Raw genomic sequence first — 14,049 nt, 5'->3', positions numbered from 1 at the left:
TCTAGCCTCTAGAACTATGAAGAATAAATGTTTTTGTCTAAACCAGTCAGTCTATGGTATTTTTGTTGGTGCAGCTTGAATTAAGACAGGGAGTGGGAGTTCCCATTGTGGCTCAGCAGAAAGAAATCTGACTAGTATCTATGAGGATGTGGGTTTGATCCCTGGTCTTGTTCAGTGGGTTAAGGATCCAGTGTTGCTGTGGCTGTGGCAGAGGCTGGCAGCTACAGCCCGATTTGACCCCTAGCCTGGGAACTTTCATATGCTGTACCTGTGGTCCTAAAAAAAAAAAGATAGGGAGTGATTGCTAATGGGGATAGGGTGTGATGCAAATGTTTTGAAATTAGATAGTAGTCATGATAGCTTAACCCATGAACATACTAAAACCATGGAAAAAAAAATTTTGGGAAATGCAGAAGCTGCCAGGCCAGGGATGGACCCTATGCCATAGCAGCGACCTGATCTACAGCAGTGACAATAACAGATCCTTAACTGCTAGGCCACCAGAGAATGTCCACCATGAAACTTTTAAAAAATTTATTTATTTTTTCCTTTTTGGTAGCCCCTCACCATAGGGAGTTCTCAGGCCAGGGTCATATTCAAGCCACAACTATGACCTATGCTACAGCTGCGGCAATGCTGGATCCTTTAACCTGGTATGCTGGGCCAATGACTGAACCTGCATGCCAGTGCTGCAGAGACACCACTGATCCCATTGTGACACAACGGGAAGTCCAATGAAATTTTTTAAAAGGACAAATTTTATATTTGAATTAGATTTCAGAAAAGAAAGAAAAGAGGAAATAAATTCTATTTATTCTTACCTTGGATTTCCTAATGGTCCTCCTGCAAATTGTGAGTTTCTGTCTAGAAATTCCTGCAAACCTTTCAGCTCTTGTAGCACTGACTCCAGTAGTTGGGAAGGAACACTACTTTCAATCTGAAAGTAAAATATTTTGAAAAAAATTAAAAACACTGAAAGAAAAATATCTATAAAAAGCTCATACTCTGTATACCTATAATTAAATACAGTTTTAATTTTGAGGCACCCTATCTTCACAAACAATAATTTATTAATTTTTTGGCCAGGTCCATGGCATGCAAAAGTTCCTGGGCCAGGGATCAAACCCATGCCGCAGCTGTAACCAAAGGCACAGCAGTGATGATTCTGAATCCTAACCCACTAAGCCATGAGGGAACTCCCTAAAGTTATTTCTTGTACCTAAACTGACACACTTGGTGAGCAGAATAAAGGGCTAAATAACTACATCCCTCCCTTCCTGTTTGGTATTACTGAAATATAATTTTAAGACAGTAAAATACGTGAATACCTTGATAGCTTCTTTACACTGTAATATAGTCACCACCTAGACCACAAAACAGAATATTTCCAACACCCAAGAAAGTCTGCTATTGCCCCTAATCATTAGTCATTCTATTTCCTAAGTAAACAACAATTTTTCTTACCTCTATATCATATTATACAGATTGGTTTGCCTGTTTTTGAAATTCATATAAATTGAACCATATACTATGCCTCATAAATGCTTTATTAAGTAGCTGATTTACAATGTTATGCCAATTCCTGTTGTACAGCAAAGTGACCTAATTATACACATACATATGTTCTTTTTTTAAATATTCCTTTTCCTCATGGCCTACCTCAGTCAAGTAAATACATTTTTTTCCTTAGAAATGTGAACTTTGGAGTTCCCGTCATGGTGCAGTGGTTAATGAATCCAACTAGAAACCATGAGGTTTCGGGTTCGATCCCTGGCCTTGCTCAATGAGTTAAGGATCCAGCGTTGCCGTGAGCTGTGGTGTAGGTTGTAGACGTGCCTTGGATCCCATGTTGCTGTACAATAGCGGCTATAGCCGATTAGACCCTTAGCCTGGGAACCTCCAGATGCTGCGGGAAGCAGCCCTAGAAAAGGCAAAGAGACAAAAATAAGAAATGTGAACTTTATTTTTTTTTAGAAATGTGATTAAAAGAGCATACTTAAAAAGATATTTAGTATATTTCTATTTTAAAAAGAAACTTTAAAATAAATCACATGCATACTTCACATTAAAAAAAATATATTACTGCCTGTTATTTATTTACTTTTATTTTTTTAGGGCCGCTCCCACGCCATATGGAAATTCCCAGCCTAGGGGTCGAATTGAAGCTACAGCTGCCAGCTTATGCCACAGCCACAGCCACCTGGGATCTGAGTTGAGTCTGTGAATACATCACAGCTCATGGCAATGCTGGATTCCTGACCCACGAAGGCCAGGGATCAAACCCGCATCCTAATAGATACTAGTCAGATTTGATTCCACTGCACCACAACGGGAACTCTTACTACCTGAATTTATGATAATACAAACTTCTATTGTTTCTTAAAGCACCCTGGAAAGTGTGCCAATGCAAACAGAAATTACTGCTAGGTACATGGGGTTTTGGAGCATACAAGCAAAATATTAAATATGAATTTTGATCAATATTAAGTATTAGGACCGATTCTATTCAGCTCTCATAACAATCTTAGGAGGGAGATGTATTCTCATTTTACTGTGAGTTATCAGGCTCTGAAATGTTAAGAAATTTACTGATCAGTTAGTAAGTGACAGAGCTGAGATGTAACTCAGGGGGTGGACAATTTACTGGACAAGTACACAGATATGTACCTAAAAAGAAAATCATGGGAGTTCCCACTGTGGTGTGGTGGGTTAAGGACCTGGCATTGTCCTGCAGTGTCTTGGGTCACTGCTGAGGAGCAGGTTTGATCCCTGGCTTGGTGCAGTGGGTTAAGGATCCAGCATTCCCACAGCTGTGATATACGGAGCAGCTGTGGCTCAGAATCGATCCCGGCCCCAGAACTTCCATGCTCCGAGGATGCAGACCAAAGGGAGGAAAAAAAAAAAAAGACTAATCATTGCATCTTGTCCATAACATCATGAAATGTGAACTAATCTACTTGTCCTTTAATAACATAAACCAGTTACATACAGATAATGGAATATTATACAACACACTTACTGCAGTGATCTCTCTGTTGCCACTCTTGAATACTCTTTCCACAACTAAACTAGCATCCCAGATGTTTCTGGAACAAAAGACATTTTAATGACTGCTCTAGATGAGTAAAAACAATTATAATAGTAGCAAATTCCTTTCTATGTGCTTATCCAGCTTTTAAAGTGTAGCAATGATTTCATTTAAGCTTTTACAAAGTTATCTGAAAGAACAAAAAAACAGGAAAATTTCCAAAGCTGATAAATATCTAAGTTATTTCATATAATGAACTGCTACAGAAAAACTCATAAGACTCTGGGTAATGACTTGTAAAAAATAAAGTTTTTTAAAATGGGTTCTGCAATGTTGCACATTTTTAAGCAAAATGAATCAAAGGAAAGCATACATTTCAAACCTAAGAAAAAAATATACTGGACATGATAATTAAGTAGATACAGTAGCCTAAGTGCAAAATGGCTGTAATTCTTCATTGCTTCCTACACCTATCCTCTTTGCAACGTGACTGATGCTTCTGTCATAATGAGGAATCTACTTCCCACCTTTTGAATCTGGGCTGGCTTGGAGATGTCCCCCTGCCAAGTAAATCAGGTGCGAATGATGGTAGGCCAATTCTGAGCTCAGGCATCAGTAGGCCTTGCAAGTTTCCACTCTCTCTCACATGGAACCTTGCTACCACCAAGTGAATGATCCCTGGCTAGCCTGCTGGAGGATGAGAGATCACGTGGAGAACTCATTCATTATTTATTCAAAAGGAAGAAATTAAGTGAATTAATAAGAAACTCCTACCTCAATAATTCCCAAGGTGGGGATTGCTAGAAAGTTGCTGGGAAATGGGGTGACTCCTTAACTCTTGAGTGTATTATGGGTGGTGCCATTCCTCACTCCTGTTCTTAGAATCAGTGTTTGTGTCTGATCTTGGTCAGATGCAAAAAGTTGGGAAGTAATCTTATAAATCTTTATATTCTTCTTTCCTTTTTTAGGTTCTCCTGCCCCTACCATTATAGGCCAGCATACAAACATATCCTTAAACATGTGAGAGTCCAGCCAAGAGTGACAGAACTCTTCAACCTCGATACTGATTTCATATGTACTTTGAGCCAAGCCAAGACCAGAACTGCATATCTGACTTGCAGACAAAGGTCACTGAGTTATGGGGTGGTTTACAACACTATATTTGTAGATATATTTTGAAGATGTACATACAAGACAGTAACAAATACAGATGGTTAGACAATAAAAAAGCTGATGATAGAAAACAATCTTATTAATGGACAAGTGAGCTTAAACCATAAATAAAATTTAGTAGGAATAAATGATGTCCCAAATTTAAAGTTAAAAATGTTCAACTACACAAAATAGAGCAAAGTGAGCCAAAGTCCATCACTCCATGAAAAACTTACCCCATGATTCGAGAAAAGTAAATACAAATACCATTGTGTTTTCCAGAGTACACAATCTCTGGTCCAGTCATACAACTCATACTTGGGGCTGGAGGAGCTGCTGGGTTTCCCACAGTACACACTGGAGTTGACATAGCAGGAGGATGAACCCCTTGATGCACATAAGGAAAACAAATGACAAAACTTAACTTTAAGCTTTAAGAATTCTCAATAACCCAAGGCAGCTATATTTAGAGCCATAGGTAAAAATATTCACAAAAAACTGGAAATAGTTATTTAATTTGGTTTTTCTTGATAAGAAGAGGGACTTAGACTGGGACAGGAGTTCCTGGGTGTTGACAATGCAGGATGAAAAGGAAAGAAGGCTTACTATCAGTGCACCTTGATGTTAGGAGTTAAAGAGGACTAACTATACAGTTCAAGGCTGGTAATTAAATCCTGGTACCTCAAAAAGAGGGCTTTTCAGGTATTCTACTAAAAGAGTTCCTAAGACAAGGCATTCATGGCCAAATGCCAGTACTTGCACAGCACTTCTATTACATTATTTGCAGGGGAAAAGGACAAGTTCATCTTTTTCACTCTAAGCGTTAAGCATAATAATGCACGACGTTAGCTCTGAAAAAGAAGAGTAACAACCTGAAACAAAGAAAAGAGGTACCTTGAGATGGTGTTCCCAAAAAGGAGGGATTCGGATATGGACTACCACTAGGAACAGGAGAACCTAAAAAAGGAAAGAAGGATACAAAGATTTATAAAATTACTTCCCAACTTTTTGCATCTGACCAAAACTGGACACAGACACTGTTTCTAAGAACAGGAGTGAGGAAAGGTACTACCCATAATACACTCAGAGTTAGGGACTCACCCCATTTTCCAGCAACTTTCTAGCAATCCCCACCTTGGGAAATATTGAGGTAGGAGTTTCTTATTAAATTACTTAATTTCTTCCTTTTGAATAAATAACAAATGAGTTCTATAACTACCATTGGTTACATCTGATTTTGTTTCCTAGTATACATTAAGGATTCAATATGAATATGTCATCACTCTAAGAGATAGCTATAAAATTATTCAATAATATAATAGCAGTAAATAAAATATAATGAAAAGCTTCCAAACATTCAAGCTCTATTAGAAACAGTTTCTCTCCAGTGTTTCATACTCACTTGAGTAGACAGGAGACCCCAGGATGGGACCAACATTACTTGGAGTAGGGAGAGCAGTTGGAAATCTCATCTGTGCTTCACCACCATACCTATTATTATGACAATAGGGCTGTTTATTCAGTGAAATTATCCATCTTTTTTTATTTGCTTTTCAGGGCCACACCTAAAGTATATGGAAGTTCCCACACAAAGGGAATTGGAGCTATAGCTGAAGGCCTATGCCACAGCCACAGCCACAGCCACTCGGGATTCGAGCTGTGTCTGCAACCTATACCACAGCTTGAGGCAACACTGATCCTTAACCCACTGAGTGAGGTCAGGAATCAAACCTGAATCCTCATGGATGCTGGGTACATAACCCACTGTGGCACAATAGGAACTCTGAAACTATCCATCTTACAAGCCGAAAATATTCCAAGTCCTGCTTAACTTCAAAATAAATGCTTTAAACATTACAGACTTTAATGCATTGTGTTGACAGTGAAATATGTGCATAGATAACATAATAAAACACTTATTTAATATATGCTGACTTAACACTGCTACCAAAAAGAATTATAAGGCACTCTGGTAATTTCTAAAAAAGGGTCTGCAGTGCATAGAATTTCCTTAATGAGTACATGGCATTGTAATTTGAATGCAAGATTATGATTAGACTACTTAAAAAACTCTTAAATAAAATTGCATTTTATATGTGTACCCACTGTATGTGGAAGCTCCTGGGCCAGACATCACAGCTAAGCTGCTGCAATGATAATGCTGGATCCTTAACCTGCTGTGCCTCAAGAGAACTTCTAAATTCTTATTCTTAGCTAAATATTTTCCAAATAAAAAATATCTTTGATACCAAGTTTCCTTAAAATGATTCAGAATCTCTCAATGCAGATGATACACATAAAGCAGAATCGGTATAGTGTTTGAGGCAGTAGATGAGGCAGTAACAGGTAGAAAGACGACTAGACAGAAGAAGCTGGAGAAGAGAATGCAGAGAAAGGGTAACAATGAATAAATTATGCTAATCTAGTTACTCCCAGGAACATTATCTTTCCTGATTTCATCTTTTTGCAAATAAATTTTACTAACTTGCCTATATAGTCATTCAGTTGTTATGCAAGCCCTTAAAATGACCACACTGCAACCATTAAAAAAAAAATGACATATACCTGAAGAAAGCCCGGGTGGCCCAAGCAGATACTTCTCTGTCACAGGCAGCAGTGGAACAAGCAAGAATAAGGCAAGTTGCACAAGCCTGGTCTTCCTGTAAAAAAAAAAAAAAACAAGAAAAAAAAAAAGAGTATCTTCCCTTAAGTTACACATAAACATTTCAAAAGAAGATTTGTTTCCTGCTGTATCTAGTGTTTAAATCTGTGCCTAGAACAAAGAAGGCACTTGATAAATACTTGCTGAATGAATGAAATTAGCTGATATTAAAAAGAAGTAAACACTATTGATTTTAAAGTTTATCATAGATGCTATCATTAAAAGACGATATCTTGGAGTTCCCATTGTGGCTCAGTAGTTAACCAATCCAACTAAGAACCATGAGGCTGTGGGTTCAATCCCTGCCTGGCCTTGCTCAGTGGGTTAAGGATCCAGAGTTGCCGTGAGCTGTGGTGTAGGTTGCAGATGCAGCTCAGATCCCGCGTTGCTGTGGCTCTGGTTGCTGTGGCGGCTACCGCTCCGATTCAACCCCTAGCCTGGGACTCTCCATATGCCGAGAGAGCGGCCCAAGAAATGGCAAAAAGACAAAAAAAAAAAAAGATGATATCTTCTTCTTTTTATCTAGGGTCTATTTGTCTATTTTAGTTTCTGGTTTAGTCTTCCTTTTTTTCTCATTTTTAAAAAATCTTTTGGAAAGTAACATTAATAATAGGTACCTGTTAATCAACTACCTGTTTTGTACAAGGCATTATTTTCAGAGTTTAGAGTATATTAATCTTCATGCCTCATATCATAATTTAATACATATTTCAACCCAGGAGGAAATGGAAGTTTAGAGAATTCAAGTAATCTACTCTGATGGTGGAGCTGGTGGTTTGAATCCAGAGTGTGTATATTTAGCTTTGATTGAATATTTCTGCTTATAAATGAAGCATTCCTAGTTTTATGTCATCATTTCAAGTTATGGCTTTAAAATATTTAAAGTCCCCATTACTATTACCTCAAATTTTTTCATGTTATAAAACAGACAAAAATTTACCAAAAAAGTTATTTATCTATAAACATCTTGTCCTTTTAATAAAAACTTATTTGTTACATCACTTGAACACTCTTACTAGTACACTTTAATAAGAATTTATCATGGGTTTTCCATCGTGGCACAGAGGAAACAAATCCAACTAGGAACCATGAGGTTTCGGGTTCAATCCCTGGCCTCGCTCAGTGGGTTAAGGATCCAGAGTTGCTGTGAGCTGTGGTATGGGCCGGCAGCTACAGCTCCAATTCAACCCCTAGCCTGGGAACCTCCATATGCCACAGATACAGCTCTAGGAAAGTCAAGAAGACAAAAAAAAAAAAAAAGAATTTATCAACAAAGCAAAAATATGAACATTTACCATAAAACTTACGGCATATTAATCCTGTTCCCAGAGTTCACACTGTGATGCAGTGGAAACGAATCTGACTAGCCACTATGAGGTCCCTGACCTCTTTCAGTGGGTTAAGGATCCAGTGTTGGTGTGAGCTGTGTGGGTTGCAGACACGGCTTGGATCTGGTGTTGCTATGGCTGTGGTACAGACCAGCAGCTACAGCTCTGATTCGACCGCTAGCCTGGGAACCTCCATATCCCTCATGGCTGTGGCCATAAAAAGCAAAAAAAAAAAAAAAAAAAAATCCTGTTCCCAAATATTAGTACACATATACACATACGGTGATTAAGGCAAAGAGTATTCTGAACCTAACTTATATAAAATGTAGCTATCATTCCCATTGTTTAAAATATCACTTTTTTTAAAAAAAAAAGGAAAAATAATTACCTGATGTAATTTAAAGAATCTTTCAATATCTTCTCCATCTCCACCCACATTACTCACAAGAAGATGCCTCAGTTGATCTACAGGTCTAAGTTTATGAAACATAAGACTCCCCTAAGAAGTTTAAGAAGAAAAAAGATGAATAATAAAATTTATCAAGCATGGCTAGTAGCAAATGACCCTGCTACCTTCTCCTCCTAAAACTAGAAAAGTAAAGCAAAAGGGTTCTTACTGGTTCTGTCAGACACAAAACATTATCAACTTTTTATCTTGTGCACAGTATTAGCATATGAATAGAGTCAGATAAGTGGACAAAATAGAAAGTTCTGATACAGGCTCAAGTAAATACCAGAATTTTTAATATAAGATAAAAGTTGCCCCTCAAACCAAAGGATCAAAGTTAAACTATCCACTAATCATGTTGGCACAAGTATGTCCACTTTGGAAAAAAATGAAACTGAGGAGTTCCCGTCGTGGCGCAGTGGTTAACGAATCCAACTAGGAAACATGAGGTTTCGGGTTCAGTCCCTGCCCTTGTTCAGTGGGTTAACGATCCGGTGTTGCCCTGAGCTGTGGTGTAGGTTGCAGACGCAGCTCAGATCCTGCGTTGCTGTGGCTCTGGTGTAGGCCAGTGACTACAGCTCCAATTTGACCCCTAGCCTGGGAACCTCCATATGCCGCAGGAGTGGCCCAAAGAAATGACAAAAAGACAAAAAAAAAAAAAAAGAAACTGAATCCACACTTATATATCTGTCAGGATAAGTTCTAAACAGATCAAATATTTAAAGGACAAAATATATATGCATTATTTTATAAACTGCAGAGTGCAGAAGTTTTTTTTTCTATAAACAAAATCCCCCCAAATAACGAAATATTTCAACTATTTAGACACTTAGCCGCATGAGAAAAAAAATCTCAAAACAAAGTCAAATAACAAACCAGAAAAAATAAGTTTGAGATTAAATCACAGATAGTTTCCTTTACAATACAAAGAGCTTCTATAAATCAAAAAAAAAACCAATCAACTCAATAGAAAAGTAGATACAGAATATGAAGAGATAATTAGATAATTCATAAGAAAAAAACACCAAGAAAGTCAATCTCACTTTTAATAAAATGGCATATTTTATTAAAATGATGAGGAAATTTGACTTGTATAGGATGTAAGAAAACAGGCACTGAACAGTCACTGATGGTGAATTAAGTATACAGAACAACTGACAACATCTATCAAATTGATAATATACACACACTCTGCCCCCTTAAAGGCAATTCTATAGATTTTATCACAAACCCGCAAAATGATACAAATTTGTAGCATTATTTTATAATAGCAAAAGGCGATCTGTTAATAGGGACCTAGTTAAATGTCATATATACATATGATGAAATGTTTTTCAAATATAAAGTAGAATAAGAAAGTTCTCTATATATTAATATGGAAAGATGTCTAAAATGTATCTTTGAAACATAAGCAAAAGTATAAAACAGTGCATATAACATGCTATTATTTGTCTATAAATATATTCATATTGTTTGCTTATTGATACTATATCTCTGGAAAGATAAGATTCTGACAACATAGGTGTCTGTAGGGAAGGGACCTGAACCACGAGGAGATTTTTATTGTGTATACCTGTCTGTTTACCATTTTAATTTTGTCACAGCATTACTACTCAAAAAATAAATATTAAAAAAGGTTTTTTAACTATAAGAAATAAACATAGCTTATTTTATTTACTTTATACTGAAATGGTGATAGAAATGCTACTTTAATAAAAGTGTTAACACTCTTATAAAGAGCAAGTTCTTCCTGTTGCATTTTTGGTATTTATGAACCATTCCTTAAGACTATTTTAAGAGTAAACATCCCTAAGTACTTAAGTAAATGACTCTATTAAGTGACTACTGCAGAATACTTTGATAAAAACATTAAATATGGCTTCTTTTTGTTTCCACCTTAACAGAGTATATACATACCTGTGCTGAGAGGAGAACAAACTTCTTTGGCGGCAACATGTGCTGCTGTACAACAACAGGTGAGTCTGTTATTGGAATATGATCCTTATTTAAGGGTGTAATTATCTTATCTACTTTCAAGTCATCTATTGCAGAAAGAGCCCAGGAATGACCATCAACACGAGTAGTCATCTGCGGAGAAGGAGGAAACTTTTTATACATATTACTCAAGTTACATAAGCAAAACCTTCTGAAAAATACAATATCTAAATAAATAAATGTAGGATTTCACTAATAATATATCAGCATGAATTTTCTCAAATGTCTATTTAATTTTCTATCATCTATTCTTTTAATGAGCCATCTTCTATGATAGTAAATCTTTCATACTAGAGGGCACCAATATTTTATTAAGATAACGTATAAATAGTAGTTACTAAAATTACAATTCTTTCAATGACCAAAAATTATACCTTCTACCATATTTTCAGGGTAGATGGATCTATACTGGTTAAGTTCTGTGCTTAAATTTGGTGACATACAGTTTTCGTTCTCTTCTAAAGTTATATTTGCTTTTCAAACTAAGATATTCTTTAAGAAAAAAAAGTCTTAATCTTCTAAAATACTTTATTATAAAAAATGTCAAGCATCTAAAAAAAAAGTTGATAGTAAATGTTCAGATGCCTGACAGCTAGTGCAATAATTGATAGCATTCTGCCATATTTGCTTTCTTTTATGTTTTTTTTTTATTTACTGAATCATTTGAAAGTTATGGATATCACATATCACCTAAATACTTTTGCTTGCATTTCTGAAATAAGGATGTTCTCTTAACCATGATACTATTATAATACGTGAGAGTATTAACATTTCTCTGGTACAATCTAATGCCCAGTCAATAAAGAATTTTTCCATTGTCCCAACGTCTTGAATATATACCTGTCTGGGGAAGACTAGAATTTGATTAAAGTTCACGAGTTATATCTATATTTGGTGTTTTGGTTTTTTTAAGTTCACATTTATTTGAGAACTCAAGCATTATAGAAATGAAATGATATGCTGTATATTATATACCTTAAAAATAAAAACAGGAGTTCCTGTTGTGGCTCAGTGGGTTAAGGGTCTGGCATTGCTGTGAGCTGCGGTGTAGGTCACAGATGTGGATCAGATCCTACGTTGCTGTGGCTGTGACTCAGGCTGGCAGTTGCAGCTCTGATTAGACCCCTAGCCTGGGAACTTCCATATGCCACGGTTGCGGCCCTAAAAAGACAAAAGACAAATAAATAAATAAATAAATAAAAACAAATAATAGCAAACATTTTAGCAAGTGCTTCCTATCAGCCGGGTACTGCTCTCAGTAGTTTACACACATGAACTCACTTAATCCCAAAATCACCCCATAGATATAGGTATTGTTAAAATTACTACAGATGAGGAAATTGAGGACCAGAGATAATACATTAACTTCTTTGAGTCACTGCTCAGAGGAACGGAGCTTGAATTCAAACCTGCACCCCCTAACTCTGTGCGCCCATCCAGACAGGGTTTCTGTCTTCCTGAGTTCTTATCACAGAATGAGGGACATAGTATATGTTCAGTAAAGTTCAAAGGATAAAGAAAAGAATTTGAGAAAGATGCTCCTTGCCTCCACATCTCTCTTCTGCCTCTACCTCAGCTGCTTAGGCCACATCAGAAACTTGGAAGAGCTGATTCAAACCATGCCCACATTCCCAGAGTTGGGTTCTTCCTCTTTCCATCTACATACACTTTTCCCCACTCTCTCACACCAGCAGGCTTCAAATTTGAGAATAATCAGAAGCAGTCAGTGACAACTAACACCAAAATGCTTGAGAAAGATGGCTCCAAAGAGGGAATCTCAGACATTCCCATCCTTGTGGGGGTTGGTTTATCTGGTTTGGGAGCAGGCAGCAGGAGATATGCTAGGACATCTAAGAGGAAAGACAAGAGTGAAGTAGGGGACACCAGGGGGAGGGTGCAGAGATGGCCTCCTCTCAGCATCTCCTTGGCTGGGGGCTGGGATGGGTGGACTAGGTATGGGATTGAGCCAGGAAAGGTGGGGGCCACACATCTCACCCAGGACCTCTATGCTGACTTCATGGAATATGTGATATTGTTGCTTCATTTAAATATTTACTTAATATTTTTTTTAAAGTACAGTTGATTTACAATGTTATGCCATGTGTATAGCAAAATGACTCAATCATATGTACATTCTTTTTTTTCCTTCTTTTTAGCTGCACCAGTGTCATATGGAAGTTCCCAGGCTAGGGGTTGAATTGCAGCTGCAGCTGCTGGCCTATACAACAGCAACACCAGATCCAAGCCACATTTGTGACCTACACAGCAGCTCGTGGCAATGCCAGATCCTTAACCCAATGAGCGGGGCCAGGTATTGAACCTTTGTCCTCATGGATAACAGACAGGTACATTACCACTGAGGCACAACAGGAACTCCTATACATTCTTTTTTTAAAATATTATTTCCATCATGGTCTATCCCAAAAGACTGGATATAAGACCTTATTGTTTATCCATTCTAAATGTAGCAGTTTGCACATACTAACTTCAAACTCCCAGTCCATCCCGCTGTTCCCTATGTCTGTGAATCTGTTTCTGTTTTGTAGATAGGTTCATTTGTGCCATATTTTAGATTCCACATAAGTGATAACATATGATATTTGTCTTCCTCTTTCTGACTTGCTTCATTTAGTATGATAATCTCCAGTTGCTGCTCAGCCATAAAAAAATGAAATAATGGTAATTGCAGCAACATGTCTGCTTAATTTTAAAACACAATTATGGGTGTTCCTTGTGGTACTCAGGATTAAGGATCCAGCACTATCACTGCTGTGGCTCGAGTTTGATCCTTGACCTAGGAACTTTTATATACTATGAGTGCAGCAATTAAAAAAAAAAGGTTCCATGGAGTTCCCTTCACGGCTCAGCGGTTAAAGAATCTGACTAGGATCCATGAGGACGCAGGTTCGATCCCTGACTTCATTCAGTGGGTTAATGATCTGGCATTGCCGTGAGCTATGGTATAGGTTGCAGATTCGGATTGGATCCCACGTTGCTATGGCTGTGATGTAAGCCAGCAGCTGCATCTCTGATTCGACCCCTAGCCTGGGAACCTCCACATGCCTCATGTGTGGCCCTAAAAAGAAGGAAAAAAAAAAAGGTTCCAGTGTTTTCTTTAAAGATTTTTTTTTTTTTTTGGGTCTTTTGTTGTTGTTGCTATTTCTTGGGCCGCTCCAGCGGCATATGGAGGTTCCCAGGCTAGGGGTTGAATCGGAGCTGTAGCCACCGGCCTACGCCAGAGCCACAGCAACGCTGGATCTGAGCCGCGTCTGCAACCTACACCACAGCTCACGGCAACGCCGCATCGTTAACCCACTGAGCAAGGGCAGGGACCGAACCGAAACCTCATGGTTCCTAGTCGGATTCGTTAACCACTGCGCCACGACGGGAACTCCTCTTTAAAGATTTTTTAAATGATTACCATAATGAGCTCTAA

At 37.7% G+C, this 14,049-nt stretch overlaps 1 protein-coding gene across 3 annotated transcripts in view; it reads right to left on the bottom strand.

Moving 5' to 3' along the window:
* Positions 1-14,049, bottom strand: part of NUP155 (nucleoporin 155) — a 73,525-nt gene that overhangs the window by 33,406 nt on the left and 26,070 nt on the right. For all 3 annotated transcript variants that reach the window (XM_047766836.1, XM_047766845.1, XM_047766853.1), the window contains exons 13-20: positions 10,536-10,706; positions 8,559-8,669; positions 6,746-6,840; positions 5,583-5,671; positions 5,075-5,137; positions 4,417-4,567; positions 3,020-3,086; positions 822-937 (exon numbers count right to left, since the gene is read on the bottom strand). In XM_047766836.1, coding sequence (XP_047622792.1) covers positions 822-937; positions 3,020-3,086; positions 4,417-4,567; positions 5,075-5,137; positions 5,583-5,671; positions 6,746-6,840; positions 8,559-8,669; positions 10,536-10,706 — 863 coding nt within the window. The remainder of the gene's footprint in view (positions 1-821; positions 938-3,019; positions 3,087-4,416; positions 4,568-5,074; positions 5,138-5,582; positions 5,672-6,745; positions 6,841-8,558; positions 8,670-10,535; positions 10,707-14,049) is intronic.

This window comes from Phacochoerus africanus, chromosome 1, assembly GCF_016906955.1.
Source record: "Phacochoerus africanus isolate WHEZ1 chromosome 1, ROS_Pafr_v1, whole genome shotgun sequence".
NCBI lineage: Eukaryota > Metazoa > Chordata > Mammalia > Artiodactyla > Suidae > Phacochoerus > Phacochoerus africanus.
The sequence above is the reverse complement of the archived record's forward strand: the minus strand, read 5'-3'. Positions and strand labels throughout refer to the sequence as shown.